This window comes from Pagrus major, chromosome 6 (genome assembly GCF_040436345.1).
Source record: "Pagrus major chromosome 6, Pma_NU_1.0".
In the NCBI taxonomy this organism is placed as follows: Eukaryota; Metazoa; Chordata; class Actinopteri; order Spariformes; family Sparidae; genus Pagrus; species Pagrus major.
The window spans coordinates 18595090-18618409 of NC_133220.1; the positions used below are offsets into that span (position 1 = coordinate 18595090).

Consider the following 23320-nt stretch of genomic DNA (forward strand, 5'->3'; position numbering starts at 1 on the left):
TCTTTTTGAGGGCGCTAAAGCCAATACGAAAAGCCCCGATCGGGGAACATAGGACCTGGGGAACATTGGACCCGGGGAACATAGGTACACTCCCAACACCAGCTAGCAAGCATTAGCTAACGTTACTTTTGACTGTTATTGCATGTAACTGATAATTTATCAGACTTTCTTACTTCAGCTGCTCAGTCGGCCATCTCTTCTCAAAAGTTACATCAGTCACAGCTTCTCTCCAGCTTTGCAGCCACAGGGTGAGTTTGATGAAGTCTCCTGATTGAGTGTTGCTAGATTTGTGTCAAACTATCGGCAAACATAGCTCGGTTTCCAGCCGTTCATACCCGGCTGAAAATCAAACCCAATGCTTGTTATGTGCGCAGCGTTTCACTTGATTTTGCACAATAAGAAATCAAAAATCTCAACACAAGACACTGGTGTCTAAATACCGTATTGACAGGAAAGAGGCAGAGGAGAAAATGGCGAAATAACATCGGAGCAGTGTGGGCAGGGCATCAAGGCCATTGTAGCTGCCGGGCCCGTAATTTTTGAGGGGCAAAAGGCCAAACTGAGGGGGCATGGCAGGCATGGCTGCAGGTCCTCCCCTGGTACAGATGGGCCATAATTCTTCAGGATTTGTATTTGCTTTCCTCCCAACTATACAACAGCTCTACCCATTCTTAGCATCCATAGCGGGTGATGGTGAGGGAGGTGGCATTGTGTGAAAAAGTGCCATCAGTGTATACGTCATATATGCTCGCTCTTGACAAATTGTTTTAACAGGAATACAAAGTCTCTTACAGCGAGTGTACGTTTTTGGTGATTCAGAAGCTACATTTTGGTTTAATTTGTCCTGTGGTAATTTATTCTCATTGACATTTGTGAGTAATGTCTGTGATGACTATTGTTATCGAGTTGGCTGTGACCGGCTCACAGGCTGAGTGAAGACCGAGTGAGAATGTGAATTAGCTGCATGCTGGTTGAGAGCTGTTAACGGCCTACTTCTAGCCACTGTTCGCCTTGATTGATGAAGTGTTTAATGATCTGGTAGGCTCATGACCTTTCATTACCAAAGACCTGGGTTATCACACAATTCTTAGCTGAAATGCTCAGTAACATATTGGTCACTTCCCGTTAGCTGTAATGGATCTCAGGCCTTTATCTTGAGCAAGTGCTGTGCTCTTCTATAGCTGATGTTACAAAGAACATAACACTTGAACACAGCTACATCCAGCCTTTTTGACAGGCTCTAGTGAGCATCCAACTCATGCCCAGAGCCTCTCCCAAACAAAGCTTTTTATAACACCACTGAACGCAGTACAACACATCACCCCATCATTCACATTCGTTCATATGCATCTAAACAGTCATTTCTGTTAACAGGTAGCTGAGAAAGCCTATTGCCTTCATCCTAAAATAAATCACTTGCCTAATTTGAATTAGGCTATGCTTCGCTGTTACTGTGAGTCAAGTGTGGCTGTGTCATCTGTCACAAAGTTTCACATCAACTTCACTGAGTCATGTTGCAAATTGCAGCCAAGATGCACTGTCAGTTAAGCCGGCCTACAGGCTATCAGAGCAACTATAGGCTGGATAAATGCTAGGATTTAGGCAGTAAAATGTTTGGTTTTTGAACTGTAGATATGTGCATGTAAATGTATTACTTGCATGAGTGCATATTTGTGTGTGTGAGAGAAGGGAGATTCTGCAAAAGTTGGAAGGAGGAAGTCGTGGGAGATGGAAGGACTAGAAAGAAATGCGTGGAGCAAAGCGGAGACAGACAGTAAAGAATAGATCGTGGCAGCGAGTGAAGGAGTGCATGGCAGTAAAGAGAACTGTGGAGGTGGATGTTATGGGTATTTTTCAGCTCAGCCTTGGTGAGCTTGTCAGATGCTGACAGGGAGAGGGAAAGCGCTCAGCCTCTGGAGACCTGAAGATTTACCCCCCTAACCTACTTAGCATGGATTGGGCCTTTGCCTGGCTGCAGAAGATCTAACACAGCCTTATCGCTCATCAGTGGAATTTGTGATGGCCGCGTTGTTGCCGATCAAGGTGATGATAACGTTGAGATGGCTGGAATTCTGATTACAGTGATGGTGAGGACAGACCCAGAGGAATGGATAGACATGCTAAGTAAGAGCCTTATAAAGGGACAGTTCACCCCCAAATCTAAATGACACACTTTTTTTCCTCTTACCTGTCGTGCCATTGATACATCTGGATTGTTTTTGGTGTGAGTTGAAGAGTTTTAGAGATATCAGCTGTCGAGTGTTCTGCCTTCTCTCCAATATAATGGAAGTAGATGGCACTTGGCTTGTGGTGCTCAAAGCGCCGCCCCATGTACGACATTCTCATGCTCATGACAGCATGGGAAGTAAACATTATTGGGTTCCTCCTCTGCTGAGCTGTGATGTTAGCTAACTTAGGGTTACACCCCGCCTTTCCGAAACCCCGCTGCTCCGAAAATAGACTTCCATTCTTCGTAATGGCGGGGTTTCCCATTTTTTTCTAAAGACCCCGCTATTCCGAAAAGGCTATTGGGGAAACCCTAACCCTAACCCTAACCTTAACCCTATTGGGAAGTAATTCGAACGTGAAAGTGGGAACAGTGGTGTTTTTGGCGGAGGGTCGGAACAGCGGTGTTTCAGAATGGAAGGCTGTCCCCCTAACTTAGTTAGCCTAGTTAGCTAGCCTCTTCAACATGAGAAGATGCATGCCCTCTTCTATGCTGTGATACAGTTGGCAGGTGTAAAAAGGAAATGTTTCAACAGTGAAACTTCTCACAACATGGTTTGTAAAGTATCTTGAGTAACTGGGTCATGATTTCTTGAAAGAGACATTGCTGTCGCATTATCAAATTTATTTTTTTTGGTGCTTTGAGCACCGCAAGCCAAGTCTCTAGCTAGTACCATTATTTTGATAGAAGGCAGACAACTCCACAGCCAATATCTCCTAAACTCAGCAACTCACGCCAAAAGAGTCTGAATCAGAGGTCGCCACCACAATGCATGTGGGTGCCTGGTCGCCAACAGTGAGCATATAAGTAGCCCGCAGGGTATCTTAAACCTAGATTGTTTCCTAATGTAGTAGTAGAGTATTTCCCACACATATACTTTACTTGGGCGGGCCTATTTGGTGACCCATTTTAGCATTTTATACCTTTTTTCATCCGTCCAAGAGAACAGCACCATCCACCTAAAAGATTTTATGAAACAAGATCCTTCTATATGACTCTCTCCTTGAGGTTGCTCCCAGTCTCAAAAATGTTGTAAACCCCTGGTCTAGATGGATAAATAGCACTATAGGTAAGAGGAAAATATGTATTTTTGATTTTGGCTGAACAGTCCCTTTAAGCAGGAGCAGATATCTTTATTATTGTGATTCTTGTTTTCATTTGTTTTGATAGAAAAATCACTTGTGGCACTTTATGTTAAAATCAGTAACTCATTTATTGCAGTTCTGGGATTCTCTCTTGATAACAGCACAAGTTCAGTTTGGGTTCACGTCCTGCTTTGTGAGAGATGAGTTTCTATTTACAAAGAGTTTACAGACACTGATTGAACTGTCCCAGATTACAGGGATAATATGAGCAAAATCTGTTATTGGAGAGGATTTCCCCTCAAATTACAGAGAGATGGCAGTGCTGATTAAAGTGTTGATTACCGAGGGCGATTCCATATTTGGATCTTTTAGATTATGCTTATTCACCACAAAGTCCCAAATGGTATCTCCAGCCTGGAATCAAAAGTATAAATTAGAGCAGTTTTCCTTTGCGAGAAGCTGCATTATCAGATGAATTTCTCATGAAGACAATCTCTGCTCATGGAAGATTGTTAGAGGAACCATAGCAATTGTTGAAATACAAGTCAGAGCTGTGTTAAACAACCTGGTGATGGGAACGCAATTTAGAGAGATGTAAACAGCGGGCAACAAATGGATGTTGTGTGCCACAGTCTGTTACAGGGCTGTCAGTCAAGCCGAGGCGGCACAGTTTATTTAGAAACGTTGGCTGAGAACGTGCAAGCAATCATACACATGAGCTTGTATGTAGGTGTGCGCATGTGATCATGTTATGACGTAGATAACAGGAGGGTAAAAAAAACATTGTTTGGTGTTTCAGAAAAAATAGTGATGATGAAGGTGTTGGTTAAAACGTTGTGATGAAACAGGGAAGGAGAACACCAGACAGAGAAAGAGAAATGAGACAGTCATAGACGAACTCGGAGACAGTGACTAAACAATAGAGAACAGGAGCTGGTGAGAGATAGTGAAAGTACCACAGACAACACCCCCCCCCCCCCGTGCTCTCCCACCATCATACAGGGGAACATCTGCTTTATAATTGGTCCAATTTCTATTTATAGATCCTACCCTCCTTCTGTCTGCAACGATGGCCCGGTCCTGAGAAGCCACAGCTGAAAAAAGAGAGAGAGAGAGAGAGAGCTGTGTGTTAGCAGGAGGAGACAGGAGGGGAGAGAAAAGCATCATCATAAATTAACCATAATAGTCAGAGTGTTCATATCATGCAACACTACAGCTCCAAGCGCCACAGTGCAAAATACAAAATACAGAAATGAATCCAAAAAATAATTCTGGGGCACTTTTGAATATGAACCCTTTTCTGTATGCAGTTTGGTGTGCGTCTCCATGATGAAGGCATTAGCGTTGCCAAAACACTCTGGAGATGGATTTCTTCTTTTTCTTTGTCTAAGTCATGAAACGATGACTTTTTAATGCATCTGTTTGAAGAGCGCCTTGGAAGTGTCTTTGTCTCTTTTAACCAACAATCCCACAAGCTGAGGAATATTTTTAACAAATGCGCCCACACAAGAGACTCTGCAGAGGCACTCTATTAATCTCCTCGACCCCCATCGAAATATTTCAGGTGGGTGGCCTCAGTTGACACTTGCACTAGAAAAGTTCAGCAAACTATCCAAAAAATGTGCCATCTATTTATATATAATCATTGGCCCACCACTCACAAGTACTCTCAGTAATGAGTACTGTACTTGTATCTGATATTTTACATTAGGTACTACCCCAAAATTTTCAGTGGGCCCTTCCGGCCCCCTTATAAGACATTTCTGGTGGCACTCCTGGCTCCACAGGCCATTTTAGCATCTTTTTACTCCTTGTTTTGGTTTGATTACCCAAAACTTAAAAGCAGACAGACTAGTTGGTGAACATTTCAATATACATTCCATTGCTAATTGGAACAAATATTTCATTCATGAGTTGATGGAGACCAAAACAGACTAAACAGAGTAAATATTCGGCTTACATTTGTCTGGTGCAGTTGGTGATTTGCCCGAATGCTAACCCAATAATAAAGACTACATCTGTAGTCATGTCATCTGTTTGATATTTTGTTGCAGAGGTGGCTTGGACTTGGGGTGTATTTTCAGCCACTACTAAATGACCATAGAAATATAGGACACAATATTCAGCAGTGTGTCTCTACGAGCCTCTCGTTCTTCCTCAACTACACGTTGCTACTTGACACTTTGATCATGAAAGTGACACTACTCTACAGAGTAAGTAGGCTACGATATAGTATAGCATTGTGTATTTATAGAATATTGTTTAGAATATTGTAGATCCAGGACAAAACTGACAGAAGGGTAGGGCCGAGAGAAAAATTACGCACTTGCAAATCTGTCTGCTTCTTCAGCACCACAGACAGCGGCATGGATTTGTCAGTAAACAGCACAGATAGAGTGCTGATGTTTCAGAGCCATGATCGGGACCATAAATTCTAACGTGCACAGAGCTCAGTCAGATAAAGGATCAATGAGTCAGACAGACTAGACTAATAGATTCAGCTTAACAACCCCTTTGCCCCTGCACGCTCTGTGCTACAAGGGAATTAAATGAAGCAAATTAATTTTGGTCATTTTGCAAACAAGTGAAAGGCATCCCCCCTCATCCCCCCTCAAAATGTCTACTGGTCGGGTTGCCAGAAAACACGACTCCAAACTAATGTTATTGTTGCTCTGTGTCTGCTGGACGTGTTAATTGGCAAGTTTGCTAACACTTTAGCTACAACAACTTTAGGTGATATAATATCAGTGTTCCGTTTACAGCTTGTTCTACTTCCCCCAAGTTTTTTTTTTTCACGTTTAGTCATCACTGCTTTAAGGTGTCCTTCCTGGGTAAATTTAGAACTTTGAGTGTAGTCCATAAATAGTTTTTCCACCAGCACTCTCTGTGTAAAAGAGGGTTTTTAGCTGTGACTAGCAGATAGTATGAGTCACTGCGTTGGTCAGTCGCTTGCACACGTACAGCGATAAGATACCTTGCAGAGTCTCAGTTAGAGACAGGGCTGCTTCGGCTGACTTGAACTTTGATGTTGCTCAGCTTCTAATCACAAGGCCCAAAATTGATTTTCTCAAGCTGCTGCAGTATCACCAACGTGAAAGAACAAGCTGTCCTTAGTGTCATAAGTAAACATTATGTTATTTATTTCAAAGTGTACTTGAAGGCAACTTTGTGGGAGGTGAGTGTCTCAGGTACAGTATTGATCTTAGTTTGAACTTTAACTTGTGATTACTTTGAGAATTTTCAAGTTTATTGCTCGCCTCAAACTGAGAGCTCCTTGAGTTGTCATATAACATGCATATTGTTTATGTAAGTGATCACATTTTGATAATTCAACATTATCCATAGTCTGACTCCTCTGAGAATGAGTATACAAATAATAACTCAGTGAAAAATAAAAATAAATTTGAACTAAGCGAAGTGGTCATATCATTGAAGGATAAGTCCATTATACCTCAAGGGAGCCAGAGCCTTTCCTAATCCCCTCAAATTAATTCAAATATTTAGCATCAGACATCTCTAATCCCCCTCAAACTTTGCAGCATGTGGCACAAGAGATTCAGTGGCATTCAGATCCGGCAAAATGTAAGACAATACGGTTGTTTTGTGGATCTCTCAGCTGTGTTGGCTTGAGCTTCCCATGAATTGAAGTTAAATGTTAGGATTGCATGGGTGGCCATGGGGATGTATGTGAAATCGATTGTTGAGAGAGAAGTCTGTCTTGGTGAAGAAATGAATGAGTGACTAAATATAGTCTGAATGGACATTTAATAATTTGGTTTGCTTGTCATCAAAGGTTTTGCAGGAAAATTAGCTGCTTAATAATTTGTGAGAACAAAGAGAAGCAGAGTTTCACCCTTGTTTTCCCTCCAACCAGAAAGTGGGTATTCAGCCTGTCTGTGTGTGTCATCTGCTGAGTTAGCAACTTAGGCTTCAGAATGAATTAAAGCTGTTTTCCTCCTATTCTCTGACACATATGATACAGTAGGTACAGTATATATCTGAGTCATTATTAGATCATTATTATCTAGATAAAACACAGGCATATTAGAGTTTAGATCAGGTGTCCTCATCTCATTGTTGAAAACATACACATTGTGTCAGCACCTGAACAGTCTCAGAAGACTAATAATGATTTAGAGATTAAAGGAGACATATTCTGCTCATTTTAAGTTTCATGCTTTATTTTGGGTTACTACTAGAGTAGGTTTACATGCTTTAATGCTCAAAAAACACTGTATTCCCCCTCTGTCTGAAATGTTTTTCTTTTAGCTCCTGTCTCTTAAGGCCGCTCCTCCTGAATACCCAGTCTGCTATGATTGGTCAGCTCACACATGCCTGAGCCAGCACCGCTAACAACAACAGAGCAGCTGTGCTAAATCAATGCTTACGGGCGAAACTTACAGCTAGGAATAAATTATGCAAATGTGTGACATGGCGTCGTAGTGTGATGTCACAAAGTCACAGAATTACAGGCGGGACTACTGGCGAGGCGTTTCAGGAGCAGTGTTTTCTGTGGGAGAGAGGAGCTTCTGTTGGTGTGGACTTTGACCTTTTTAACTTTCAAGATTTTTTACATTCACAAAAACCTGAAAAACACAAGGGAAGAGGGATTAAAACAAATTAAAGTATAATAGGTCTCCTTTAAACGTAAATGTTGTTTTGTCATTTTTTCAAACAAATTCAAGACAGGGAACTTCTCATTGAACATATACTGTATGTTATTAAACTACCATATAGAAAATATCAAAGTGTTTTCATGACAGAGTTTCAGACAGTGCACATGGCTGTTGTGACAGACTGGAGCTTTAACTGGACAAACAGTATCAACTGGGTCAAGAATCCAGCTGAGACACTACATGCTGAATTTTGCATATACCAAAATATTTTGCAATGAGAACTGCCAGACATTAAATCTGGGACACTGAGTTTAATTATTACACCATAACTCACTACATTTATAGTCCAAAATCACTTCAGTCAGCCAGGCTGTGCTCTCCAGCAAGGAATAATAGGAATCATCACATCTTATCAGTCTGTTTAAATTCAGGTGGGTATAGAGTTTCTTTGGTCCATTTTCCTATCTTCGCTTCTGTAATATAAAGACAAGATAAAGGCTTTTAAAGTTCAGTGTCTGCCACATGGTGACAGTACAGGGATTTATTTTGTATGCAACTCATAAGTTAACCAAACTGTATCTGGAGCGCATTATTTATGTATCAGCACAGCAGCATCACTAATATTATTATTGGTTATAGGTGCTAATATTTTCTATTGAAAGGATTATCAAAGGTTTACACCAGTAAGTATTTTAATTAGATGTAAATTCTCAGCTATTTTATCATGTTGAGTCTGACCCTTTACATTGAATTTATGGAATAGAATTAGATGGAAAATTTACATGTAATTAAAATACTTCCCTTGACCATCTCCAACTAGTACAGAACGCTGCTGCACAAATTTTTAACAGGCGTAAAAAAATATGAGCACATTACTCCTGTCCAAGCAAGCTTACATTGGCTACCTGTTTTATTTCGTATTGATTTTAGAATTTTACTCCTCACTTTAAAAGCATTAAATGGCCTCACCCCAAATTATATTAAAGATTTATTGATCCCATGTGTGCCTGGGTGTTCCCTAAGATCGGTACACGCAGCTCTGCTGCTTGTTATCAAGTCCTGGCTTGTGACTAAAGGTGACCGGGCCTTTGCAGTCAGAGACCCCAGACTGTGGAACCCCTGAAATCAGGCAGGCTACATCATTAACATCGTCTAAGTCTTCTCTTTAAACCTTCTTTTATACAAGGGCATTTATGAAATCTTTAAATGAGTTACTGGGTTTTATCATTTTACTTATCATTTTTTAGCTGTTGTTTGTTTTTCTTTTTTTTCCACTTTGTAACCTTGTTTAAAAAAAAAAAGTTTATTATTATTATTATTATTATAATTCTACTTGGGCTATTATTCTGATTATTAGTGGGATACTTGGGTCAATGTTAACTCACCTATTGAAGTGATTTTTTTGTGACTTTTACATTCTGCCACTGGTGTCTTTAAATCTGACTGGCTTTTTTCTTTTCACCCACTTTTTTAGGCTTCCTTCAATATTATTTATTATATTAGGAATGTACTATACAACTGTTTACTTAGTTTTAAAGGTTTTATCAAGTCAGTGCATATTTCATATACATCTATGTCTCATCAGACCTCAAAATGTATCTGAACAAACAGATTCCATGTTTGTTATTGCGACTGTTTCAGGCAGGCATGTTATGGTAATGTTTGTAATTTGGGGTGGTGTTTTAGTATTTATATTGTCTGTTATTCAACAATAGCTACACTAGAGTAGAGTATAGCAATGCCCTCTAGTACAAAACAGCACAATATACAGCCTTAAACATATTTGACACCACTCAACAAAAAAGGTAGCAGCATACTGTATCTTATTGTATTTCTCTTCATGTTACTGTTTGGGTGTTCATTACATTGTATCCATCTCCTGTATTATATATCAAGACATAATACTACCGACCACCCTGCACTAATTTGCAGTAACATTATGGCTCCCTGGTGTGCCTCACACTGCACCAGCACACCTGCTGAATAAACAGCATGAAAAGATTTTTAACAGTGATTTTACCACAACCACTAATAATCTCTACTTTTCCAGGAGTAAAACTGTTTTATTGGGATTTCACTTGTGTGGTTGTTTGTAATACTGAGTGTTAGTTGAGCAGGGGCAGAGAGAGACAAATTGACAGAGAGAGGTAGAGTGAGGGGGAGAGAAAGAAAGAGAGCGAGAGAGAAGCGTTGGGAGGAATTTCAATTACTTTTGGCACAATTTGCGAGGAATTGATAAACCGCTGCATTCCGGGCATCCTGATCCCCAACTGCAGTGCTCAGCTGCTGTACGTACTGCATGGTGATACCGCATTGTGATCTCTGAGACGGAGCTTCTCTCTTTGTCTGCAGTCTTGTTCGGTTGAAGTTTGATTCTGTCTCAGAGCATGTTCCTTACACAGCTTTCCTGGGAAATGATGGAGTGCATGATGTCTCATGCCTGTCAACAAATGCAAACTGGATAAGAAAAAGTGGGAAACTTTGTGAACTTGTGTTACATCTTCTAACATGTGAGTGTGTGTGTGAAGCAAAAATCCCTTCTGCCTTTCCCCTTAGCAGTCTTATTTTTTCTTCTACTTCTCACACTTGTGACTTGTAGGATTATTCTGTTCAGGCCTGTGCTGAAGAAAAATACCCAAATATGTTACTTAAAGCCACAATTTGTGATCCATGTCAAAACAAATGTTTTGTCCGAAAAATCAATGCACTGGATTGCTATCAGTGTAATTTGTTAATAGGTCGTTTATTGTAAAATATGGATGGGAATCACAAATTAACTCACGATGCGATTCATAATACATTGCCCATGGTAACGATGGCATCATGATACAGGGATTCTGTGGTAATCCATACATTACAAGACAGTCATCTAATGATACATCGCAATATCTGTCAAACTGAAGAAAGCAAAATCCCCCTAAAAAGGCAAAGTGCAGGAATTATGTATCCATTCGCTGCATTGTGGTGTCAGATTCACAAAATTTGACACTACCTGAGATGAAACAACGTAGAAAAAAGTGGATAGAGACTTAGCTTAGTGCCTCTTTATCACACACACTAACTGTAACTTCTCCATGTCCACGTGTGCCATTATTGCAGTGTAAAATACCCTTAACTGGCAAAACAATTTATAGGAAAGATACAACTATGCCTCACTTAATTCTTTTCAGTCTGTGTAAATTACGTTTACAGAGGTTTACACAACAGGTAGGTCAAATTGTCAGGGCAACCTGTTTAGATTGTTTTGATAAAACTATTGAGTATGTGTAATATTGTTAATTGTACAAGAAGAAGTGATATTCTCTTTTCTCTCACCTCTGTTGTAAAAGATAGAGTGATTCGTGACTATATCTGAGTAAATTATGTTATTTTGATGCTATCACATTAATTACAAAAAAACAACAAACGCAAAATGCTGATTTTCTATCAAGAAGTCAAATTCTGTAAATATCCATAAAATGTGTGTGGTGAACAACTGATTGGGACCTTCAAGTAGAAGTAGCAATGTGATAGTGAAACAAATATTTTGCTACAGCCATCAGATAAATATGATAAAATAAAATCATTTCACTGCGAAAGGCAGTGGAATAGAAGACCTGAAAAGTGGAAGTCTGAGTATTAGATATCACCATCAATTTTATAATGTTCAGTCGATCACAACGCCTATATGGATGGAAAAAATGGCAGCTCAAAGATGGGTCTCTGGGCAGAGTTATCACCTAGGTGTGAAAACCTGGAGGACTGTGGGGGACCGAGATCAATTCAGAGTTCAGTTAAGGTTCAGTTATCATTTCCCATTTCTTTACTGTTTAGAAAATTTAAATATTTTTATAATCAAGTAAAAATTTAGTCATTTACTGAGCAACAATGCCACACAGTAGCTTGTCCCAGCATCTGGAATGTAAGGAATTGCTGCTGATTTATGTGATAGCCATCTGAATATCTTCAGGTTTGGAAATGTTAGTTGAACAAAGAAGAAATCTGAAGGCGTCAGGTTAGGCTTTGGATGTTCAAAAACAATCAACCAATTATGAAAATATTCCATGTAACATAGTTAAAAATAACCATTAGTTAGAGCTCTAGATGATTAATAATATCTGATCTTACCAAAACTGAGCATAAAATTTAAAATATAAATATGTGTGTATGTGTTTTGCCAAGGATGCTTTGCTCTCATTATTTGATCCATATCCAAGTCTCTGTGGGCCTTCGCTGTTAAAAGGTTCTATTTCTGGCAGCACGCTGTTGTTCTTCATGAAACCACGGTGCTCGAGCATCCTGTTGGCAGACGCTGAGTTCTCGCAGAACCGTGGGCTCCGGTCCCGGCTTATGACCTTTGACGTGGATCACAGCATTGACACACACACACACACACACACACGTCACACACACACACACACAAAGCACACACACATACATCTTACAAGCAAAAGCAGGAATTGTTTCCATGTATGAAAGAAGGGCCGGATGAGAGCCATCAAAAATGTGTACTTTAGATGAAGATGGAGATGGAGGAAGAGAGTTAGAGGGAGTGATGTGCTGTGATAGATGCAGATAAGAAGGAGAAATAAAGACGGGTGAAGGAGAACAAGATGGAGGGTTGCACCAGAGAAGTGATAGAGATGGAGGGCAGGAGACAGAGTGTGCAGTGCGCTTGTTTTTTGCTGATACAGATCAGATTTCATAAAGATCCACATGATTGCCTCATAACAAGGGGGACACAGAGAGGAATGAGAAGGAGAGATGAGGCGGAGGCAAGCAGAGACACGATGAAATTGATAAATAGCTGCTCGCCCTCCCCGCAGCTGCTTTCTTTGTTTTTCCGGTTTGTTTTTTCCCAATGGGCTTAATATGATTATCCTAACTGTAATTTGAAGAGAAAAAAAAAACCAAGGACAATAATAATAATGACAGAAAGAGGGGTTCACGCTAATTGGATGAGGAGTGCTGTGCTGAATGGTGTTTAGTTGCGCCAGCGTTGCTTCGGTCCACATTACTCTGACTGTCCCCTGGGTTCACCTTTGCTCCCGGCGTCTCAGTTTCTCTGATTGACAAAGAAAACCACTGACACATCGCTGCCTATACTGAGAGCTGGCAGAGGACCAGGCACAGGGCTAAGATGCTGCTGAGCCTTTGACTTACTCTGTGAATAGTGACCTATTCAATGACTGACTGACTGACTGACAGACTTAGAGATCCTATAAGGAAGTAGGAGTGGAAGCCGTGAACAGATCGGAGATCGTGGTCAGTGCAAAAAAAAAATAATCATGATTTGAAAGAAAATTATATCTCAGTTGGTCACGTTTATGCAAAAATGGACCCAAACAGAAGACACACACAGAGGCAGGCAGGTAAAGGAACAAAAAGCAGGCTTTAATGGTGATAACTTAAGTCCAAAATCCAAAATCTAACTGAGAAAAGGGCAGGCAACAACACTGGCAACAAAAGGCAGACAAAGGAAAATACCAAAGTAATACAAAAACTAAGAACAAACCAGATAACCACAAGGAATAAATCAGGAACAAAGGGAACACACCAGGACCGGTGAACAGGCACAGGAGAAAAGGAGACACTTGGACGAAAACAGACGAACCAACAAAGAGTGAGGGAACAACACAGGCTTAAATACAAACTAAACTAATGAGGGGATGAGGTGCAGGTGGAGAGACACACCTGCACCTCATCTGACCTGAATTTCCCTGTCGCTAGATGACCATGACAATGCATTGTTCTATACATGAAGATATAAAATAAAAATCTTATCTCTGTGGTTGCGCGTATACTCATACAGAACTGGAATTACATCCAGGCAGTAACTTCTACAGATGTGAACAAACTTGACCCTATCACAAACTGGCCGGCCCGGTTCGACAGAAAAATGTCATCATTTCACAGCTGTTCTTTTTGTAATGATTGTGTATGGGGAAAAGTCTTTGCGGACCAGTGTGTGTTTTGTTTTCCTGCAATAACAAGTCAAAATCACCTCACAGCCCATCTCTGTTTACAGGGGCTTGCCCTTAACACGCCTTTATGGATCTTTTATGAATCCTTTTCTTGCCATGACCCTCCCTACTATTATTCATATACATTATAATCTTACCCTTACCCTGACCAATTTCACTCCTAATGCTTAAACCTAACCAGAGCCCTTGAGTAGAGACAGTCGCAACAGCGGATGTTCACAATGCTGATCGTCACGTGACTCACAGAGACTTCGGATAGTTCCAGGAAGGTCTAAGTGGGCAATTAAAATGCATGAATACAGAGAGACAGTAGTACAGTGTTTGGCAGTTGGTAGTAAATACATGATTTATTGATTGATTTACAGTACTGGGCTGCTAGTATTTGCAACTAACTTCTGGGAACTATTGAGAGGCTCCACGATCTTCCTTTGCTTAAAACAAATGGTCCATTGGAGTAAACAGAGATGATGCGACTCTCTCTACTCAAGGGCTCTGAACCTAACCCACCCAACCAATAAAGGCAACCAACCAGTAGTAGTATGGCAGGTCATGCCAAGCAAAAACAGTGGTATCTGTTAAAACATATCCAAGGCAAGCTACTGTAAACAGTGTTGGGCTGTGAGATGATTTCTGCTCTGTGGCTACACTTTTTATTGCAGAAACACTCAATGCTAATTGGTCTGAAAAAGACTTATTCCCAATACACAGTTGTTACAAAAAGAACAGCTGTGACATCATGAAGACATTTTTCTGAGTGTCACAAACACCCTGAATCCTCTCTTTGTATTATCAGAGCTTGATGCATTCATTAGAATTCAACTCGAAAAGTCTAGAAGAGCTGCATCAGAAAACTATTTTATGTCCCTATGTGAGCCTGTGGGAGATCTCTAAGTCTCCCCCTGATTGGTCGATTGTTTCTCCAACCGGGGGAAGCAGTTGACAGTGAGCACAACACCAGGGGTGCTATTCATTGTGCTAATGTGTCTCCTTGTTCCTTCACTCATAATGAAAATCACCTAATACCTGTTTGAAATGCTCTACAGATCTACAACAGAACTAGCTTGATTATACGAGTTTGGTCTGATGTGTGCTCTGTTGCACCTGTAGCCAAACTTAATGGAAATGTCAGGGCATACTGAAAATACAAAGTGCATTTCGATATCACTTCATCAAGGATTTCTACCGCTGGAGAGCAGAGAAATTAGCCTGGTTCCAGACCTCTGAATCATTGCCCACATCTCGATTTTCTCAGTTCGTCAAATGCAGAATAATAATAAATGAATAATGAAGTGAAACAAAATGGCAGTTCAGTCTATTTATCAGGCTATGGCAAAATTAGATGTTATCAGCTGGGGTTGAGTTAGTGCTTTAGGAGAGCTTCTTGTTAAAGTAAAAGTCAAAGCACAGCAGTGAGTCAGCGCTTTGAAATATGTGGAGGAATACTACACTTTAGGTTCAGTGACTCATACTACTGTAGCTAAAGTGTGAGGTGACAACTAGCCCGCTAGCTTGTAGAAAATTGTGTATTTAACAGGCGATATATGGAATAATGCTTGGCGATAAATAGAATGTTGAAATAAAACCTAATTAAGAAGTATTACAAGAATAAACACATTCTGAACATTATTTGGTAGTAACTCAGACATTGTGTGTGTGAGTGTGTGTGTGTGTGTGTGTGTGTGTGTGTGTGTGTGTGTGTGTTGTTTGTTTTTGATATCTGAATCAATCTTGCATGGCCACAGGCTTGCAGAGACATTTGACTGCACACAGCAGAAGTGAAGAGATCCTTCTGTATTTTCAGTCCGGTCTTTGGCAGCTCTCACAGTCCTAAAAATTATCAGCTGACAGCCAAACCACAGTCTTCCTGAATCCATCTTTTACAGGCTCAAAGGGACTTTTTACCCAGAGGTATAAAGGAAAAAGCTCTAGGCAAGGCCTCCCACCTCACTCTCTGTGCCCTGGACCTCCAACCCTCACACAACCTTTCCCTGACTGCATTTATAATGCATTAAGGCATTATGTAATGACCACGAATGCAAGACAGCTACAATAGTGTGGCAGCTGTCAAAGCACCAGGATGCCAATTACCACGTGTGGCCATGTGCCATTACTAGGGCCTCTTTCTGACTTTCACCTTCTTATGTGCCTGTATGGAGCAGGAAGAGAACAAGAAATAAGATGGGAGAAGCCAAGACATAAAGGAGATGACAACAGCAGGAGAAATGAGAGGAGAATGGCTGGAGGATTTTAATGAGAAATGGAACATGTTGTGTAATGAGAGGGAAAGAAGAAGGGAAGAGACCCAGAAAAGAAGCGAGGGAAGATACAAAATCCGGGGCAGCCATGATTTATTGAAGACGTCCAGAGTTCAGCCCGTCTGTCACATTTATTTCCCACACATTTGTTTATGGGTAAATTATGTTTTCCAATAAATGCTCATGCGGAGGCACAGTGATGCTTAAATCCTTCCTCAATGAGATACTTTACATCATTCACAGTTATTCTTTCATTCAGTCATTTTCCATACACAATTTTTTCCCTATTCAGAGAAGGCTGGAGGCTATCCCAGCATGCATTGGATCAGAAGGGAAGGGAAAGCAGCCAGTGCGTCACACAAGCATACCAACACGCTCGTGTTCACATTCACACCCATTGGCAATTTAGAGTTTTTTAGTTCTTGTTACTTGCATCTCTTTGGACAATGGAAAGAAAGAGGGGCATCCAGGGGGAATGAAGGGCGAAGACACAAACACCACCAACATCTCATCTCATCTCCACTTATCTTAACCAATCCATACACAATAGCCCTGTCAGTTAAAGCTTTTATCAAAGCCATAGTTTGACATTTTGTACAGTAAATTTGAAGCTATCATCATCAGCTGTTTAGCTAAGTTTAGCATACCATCTGAAAACATGAGGAGACGGCCAGCCTTGCTCTTTCCTAAGGTAACAAAATCTGATCAGTACCACTTAAGCTCACTAATTGACACGTTAATTTTTGTTTGTTTAATCCATAAATACCAAAGTATAAAAACAAGTTGTGGTTTCATGGGGAGATATGTGCTGGGCTATATCTTGGCTGGTTGCAGTCACTTCATCACCACGAGTGGAGATGTACAGACATGAGAATGTTATCAGTCTCAAGCATAAGCATATTTCCAAATATGTCAAACTATTTCTCTAATTTGCAGTAATTTCCACCCTGATAGTTGAAGAATCAATGCCTTAGATTGTTCTCATTGTTTTTTTTTGTTTTTTTATCTTTTCTGTCACAGGTTCAGGAGTGGCTATGTCTGAACTGTCAGATGCAGAGAGCGCTGGGGATGGACATGACCACACCACGCTCCAAGAGTCAGCAACAGATACACTCTCCTTCTCATACAGCCAATCCAGAACTTAAATTCGATCCTGCGACTCAGCCTACACCCCAGACACAGACCCCTCCCCAGATGCAGCCTCCAGGACAGGCCCATCCGGCGCAGGCCCATCCGGCACAGGCCCATCCTGCACAGGCCCATCCGGCACAGGCCCATCCGCCACAGGCCCATCCGCCACAGGCCCATCCGGCACAGGCCCATCCGGCACAGGCCCATCCGCCGCAGGCCCATCCAGCACCTGGCCCTACCAAACAGACTGGTCAAGCTGGCCCAGGTCAGCAACGTATAAAGCCCCCTCCAGGGGCAGTCCCTCTCCCTGGAATGGCCAAAGCGCCGTCCCAGCCTGATCTGTCCCGCAACTCTCCCGCCCACCAACCCCACCACCCCCGCCAGGACCAGACTCGCAGTGCTGGGAGCTCCCCTTCACGACAGCCTCCCCCTCCAGAGCAGACTTTTGGAAAGTTGTTTGGCTTTGGTGCTTCTCTTCTCAACCAAGCCAGTACTCTCATATCTGAGACTACCCAACCCCAACAACAGCCCCCCAAACCGGCCCCCAAACCAGGAGGACCTCCTGGTCCAGGGCCTGGGGCAGGTAAACCCTCAGGACCTCAGCCTGCGCAGCAAGGGCCTCGAGCCCCTGCTCCACAGCAACAACAACACGCTCCCCCGGACTCCTCTAAACCCAAAGCTTGTTGTCCTCTCTGCAAGACAAACCTCAACGTCGGCAACACAGCAGAACAACCCAACTACAACACCTGCACACAGTGCCACCAGCAGGTGTGCAACATGTGTGGATTCAATCCCACTCCACACCTAGTTGAGGTAAGATTCTGATTTGATCTGTTCGGCTGTAACAGTGTCATCTGCTCTGCTTCCAGACCATGTATTTGTTAAATGAAATGATTTATTGACGTGTTTCTGTGAAAAATGCTGTGTCATTGTGCAGTTGAATGGGTTCTGTTGTTATCCATTTGTGGCTGTCTGGTCTTGGAGTAAAAAGCTGCATTTTACAGGATACCGCTGGGCATGAATCAAGTATTTGGCTTAACACGTTGCTTCTGTTTGCTTCGTCTCTGAGGTTCTTCACGATCACCTTGGTGTCTCTGCTGGTTCTATTGTTTCTTAGTATTTCTAAGGGATGGTCCATTATTGTTTGCTCTGATTCTTTAACCACGAGGGATCACCAAATAACTTCAAAATATTTATTGCTGAGGAAATGTACGAAAAGAGCATTTCACAAGAATGGTGAATATTTAGATGTGTAGGCTTTGTGTAAGCCTCTATTCTTCTCTCCTCTCCCTGTCTGTGTTTCTTCGGCAGGACCTGCTCTGCTCTGCTCTGTCAGGGCCTTTCATGTAGTTAACACAGTGAAGTCCAGGGTGTGACTCACCTCATCAGTGTGCACTCTGCCCTGAAGCTGCACAGAAATATATGAACAATCTACAGGAAACGGAGCCTTATCAAATTCAATTTAATGGATAATCTTCTTATTGATTAGTCACATCCAGGGGTCAGCTGAGGCTATATTCCTCTCTTAAGTGCCCCCTTGTCCTCCGTCATATAGTCGGTGAGACTTGCAGTCTTCCAGAGCCAGGCAATAACAGAGTTTAATTATGCAAATCAAGTCCAATTGAATGATAGCAGTAATAACAGGCTTTCTGCAGAGCGCTGGCTTTTTATGGGCGAGCCTTGTCTTCCCAGGCATCTGGCTGTCACAGGCACTAGCACAGGCCATTCATAGATCGCTATGGAAACAGAGAGATAATTTGTTTGTCAGGCGTCCCTTTCATGCTTGGCTGCTAAGATGCTGAGAGTCTGCAAAAACTTTCAGACTGCTGTTGCTCTGTTTTCATGAGAGACTCGGTCATTTAGGTGAGTTTCTCCTCCGCTGGCTACAGTCAGCGACTCAATCCAGCTCAAGGTGCATTCTTTCCAAACCTGTGAACACGTTTTGTTGTCAATCCATGCGAGCTGGCAGGCTTGCTCACTCCAGAGCGGGTGAGAACCATTCGGACATGGTGTGAGGCTTTGTACTTGAATTTAGGTTTCTCAGCTTGATTTCCACAGCCTGTTTGGCAAGTTCTTCGTCTTCATCCTCACCTAATCTCTCCAAACTTTGCTGTTTCTCTGTTTCAGATTCTCTGTCTTTTCCTGTATGTTGCAGGCAGAATTGTAATCACTGCTCTATGTGCTCATGAGGGTGTGGTTACAAAGCCTGTGGCTGCATCGTTTTCTCATGTGGCCTGGTTCGACTGAATGTTTGATTTGATTGAGCATATCAAGATCTGTGCTGAGAGGCTGAACAACTGGGTAATGACAACTATTTACCACTTAGATTTAATATATTAAAGGACACGGCTTGCTAGATTTCTATATTTTTGTTATTATCAAGAAATCCCATTAAAGACCAAAACAAACAACATGTGAGTCCATCTCTAAGTAACTCTTGACTTTTCTGCCAGAAGCCCAGTTATTGTTATGAAAGATTTTATTCCATCTATATGACAATATTTGAACATTAGGTAAAGGTTACCTGACATCCATTATTAGTGAGAAAGAGAAATATGTCCAGCACTATTAGAAAACTAGCTGTTGACATATTCTCTTCTAGCTAGCTAACATTTGCTAGGTCAACAAAATAAAAATCACATGTTATGTGTGACAAAGAAAAAACATATTTAAAATATTAAATCTATTATTCTTTGCTCTGAATAATCCAAAGTCCCAGTTCAGACAAACTCTAGGGCCACTGGCTCCATGGGTAACTCAGCCATGAGCTAATTAGCTAACGGTAGCTAGCTAGCAAAGAGCAACAATTGTTGGTTACTCAATACGGGTAATATTCTGCCCCGTATTTTTTGGGGTTACCTTCACATTCTGGCCATAGTTTACAAATTCCGCCTTTAAATCACACTTGCGTACTTGGGCTATTTTTGGCCCCTTAAGTATAAACGTGATGCAGTGATACAGAAAGTAGGAAAGCTAAAATGAAAATAGTGATACGTGGTCATCAAAAATAAGATATTTAATGAATACTTGGACTAATAAATCATAACATAATTTGATTTCAGAAGATAAAGCAGAGAAACACTCATTTCTTTCAGTCATGTTTTAGCCATGTTGTGCACTAGAAGGAGTTTGCATCCCTTGTGCATCAAAGGGTTAAGACAGCTTGGCTTTGCAGTTTTTATCAAATGTTACTGAAACAGAAGTGAATTATGTTTTTGTTGGGGACTATTTCCAGTTGTTTCAGGACAGTGGTTCTGAAACATTCTCTGCACAGAGCCACTGCAGGGGGAAAATATAGAGTGAAACGAAGCTGAATGATGATTTGACAAGTTTGACGAGTTTGCTGATGCTATTGTGCTGACCTTTATTTCTCTGAAATTCAACTTGGATCTTTTTTATAAGTTGTGGGGAGGGGGTGTGAACTTTTTCAGCCTCTGAAAGGGGGCATGGTTGAAAGGTTTGAGAAGTATTGACAGCAACAGGAGGATGATGTGGGATCGACTGAAAATAAACTACACTGCCCAAGATCATGGTAAACAAGGGACATGTCGCATTGCGTAGCTCATTTATGTGTTTTTAATAGTTTTGGAAAGCAATACAGATCTGTGGCACAGAGGGATAAGCTATATCAGGCTTTGGCTACACAAACAAACTCCATTATCATAGTAGAATTGGTTTCGGTATTTTGTTGGTATTGTTGAAAGAAAACAAAAAAAGAGCCGCAACAGACGTCTCAGTCAGAGACAAAGGCACAGTTATGTTTTGTTTTTTTGTTGTTGTTTTAAAAAAAAAAATCAGCAAATTAGTCAAAATGGTTTTCACTTGTATGCCTTCATCTATACAAATTCTGTCTTTCCGGCTGCAACAAGAAACAATTTACAGTAAACAAAGTCGTCCTGCGCTGTTGACGGCTGAGGAAATGCTTCCACTAATAAAATGTGGCAACACAAATGGAGAGAAAATGCAACTGAGCTGCTGATTATGTGCCAAAGTAATTACAGCAGCGACAAAAAAAAAACAGCAATTGCTTAAAGTGGCTATAAACGGTATTCACCTTGGACAGGTTTGACTTTTTTACCACACTAATTCACAGACTCAAGGTTATTTAACAAAAGAAAACTGTGAAAAATATTGAGTATTGAGTCTTCGCTGCCTTAACTATGTCACACCCAAAGTATCACTTGTATCAGATGTCCTGTAATGAAATTATACCGTACTTAGAAAGGATTGTAAAAAATGATCCGTAGCTTGTGAAAATGAGGGAAAATGCTAGAAAATATTTATGAAAATACATTTTCTGTCACCCCATGAGTGAGACAATGCATAATTCATTCAGAACAAATTAGGCTGAGGCTTTATCCTATAAAAAAAATAGTTGCCCCCTTTTTAATGTGTGATGAGACGATGAGAGCCAGCGTCTGCGCGAGAACGAGTGGATGAACGGAGGAGGAGGAGGAGAGAAAGGAAGGAGGTGATAGATTGAGAATGAGGGGGAGAGAGAGAGAGAGAGGGGACGAGAGATAATGAGTGAGAGGAAGCCAACTGTTTGTTACATCGCACAATATTTCACATCAATTAGTGCTGAAAATCATGTGTGGCTCTGAGTAAATAAGATGTCCTTGTTTTGGGACTGTTTCCTCCCTCACCACGCTTCTCAAGGAGATTAAAACCAAACATGTGTCATTGCCGTCTCCCCAGAGTTTAGACGTAAATAGGACATAAAATGTTTTCACCGGAGTGTCGAGCTGCTCAATCTGATTAACGGTACACTGCATGTCAATCCTCATTCCTGAATCGCTCTGTCTTTCTGGATCTCCTTCCGCGACTCCAGCCTTCTGAAGCAGACGCAGCCACTCCTTAGCTTTTTCTCGACTGTAAATACAGACGGAGGTGTGTTTGACACAGTGAGTTATGTTTCAGCTCCCAGCAGTCTCACTATAATAGTATCCTTCCATCGCCAGTTTTCCCATATGCCTAACATTTTGTTCCCACGGTTGGGCAGGCGCGTTGATCTGACTCCGTGTGTCTATTATTATGATACAGAAGTGTGCCCTGTTTGTAACGAGACGAGAGGCCCTGAGTGGATCATTAGCAAAAGAGCTGAATATCTCACAGAACTGTAGAAAAAGTGTAGAGAAACAGAAAACATAGCTCATCAATAATTCAGCGAGGGAGAACATTATAAATAGTTCATGCAGTGTGCAGCAGTGAGAGAGCTGTGTTTGATTCCTCATGTCACATGAGGTCAGCGTGTGTTGATGCCTGTGTGTATACATGTGCATGCATGTGTGTGTGAGAGAGCGGAGAAATGCATACGTGCAGGTGAGGGTTAGTTTTACTGCAGGTGTTTGTATGAGTATCAGGAGCAGATTGTGTTTGAGATGCGAGCGTTTACTCTGTATGATTCATTTGGGAATCGAAAATCAGTGATGATATGTATGTCATTCCTCAAACCTGCACTGTCTTTGGTGAAAGTGCTTTTGAAGATTTTGCTCCTTCGTCTTGGTCTGAGCTACAGAGACACCTTAAACTTGAGTATTTAAGTATGGAAGATTATTAACAGGATTAAGGTATATTTGACTACTGAATGTACATTGGTAAATTCATTGTCTTGATGTAATCTGCTGCTTGTTTTAAGTCAGTTGCTTGTTTCTTTTATGTAAAATTTTATTTTGTTAGTTGTTTGTTCCTTTATGCAAAAGTTTGTATGTCCTCCCCTCCCAAGTAAAAGAGATTTTGAATCTCAGTGTGCATATTCCTGGCAAAATAAAGGGCTAAATAAATACATTTCGACCAAACATCGGTATCAGCCGATATTCACCTGGTTGATGTTTACCTATAGCAATGGCGGATGTTAATAAGTTAATGTGTCACATCAAATTTGTGCTGGCACGTTCATGAGCTGCTGACTTGTGACATTCCTACCATCAGTTTGTAAGGGTTTGAAGTACTGAAACAATTTTCTCATTGAGTAGGTAGTAGATATAGGAGACGTCACTTTCTGCTCCTGGAAATGTTATGAGCATTTTTCACAATTGAGATA

The 23320-nt window shown here is 41.2% G+C and overlaps 1 protein-coding gene across 1 annotated transcript in view; it reads left to right on the forward strand.

Annotated features, from left to right (window-relative positions):
• bsnb (bassoon (presynaptic cytomatrix protein) b) overlaps positions 1-23320 on the forward strand; it is a 69501-nt gene that overhangs the window by 9970 nt on the left and 36211 nt on the right. Inside the window, exons 3-4 of the mRNA XM_073468797.1 lie at positions 17167-17363; positions 17487-18090. Of these exons, the coding sequence (XP_073324898.1) occupies positions 17167-17363; positions 17487-18090 (801 nt within the window). The remainder of the gene's footprint in view (positions 1-17166; positions 17364-17486; positions 18091-23320) is intronic.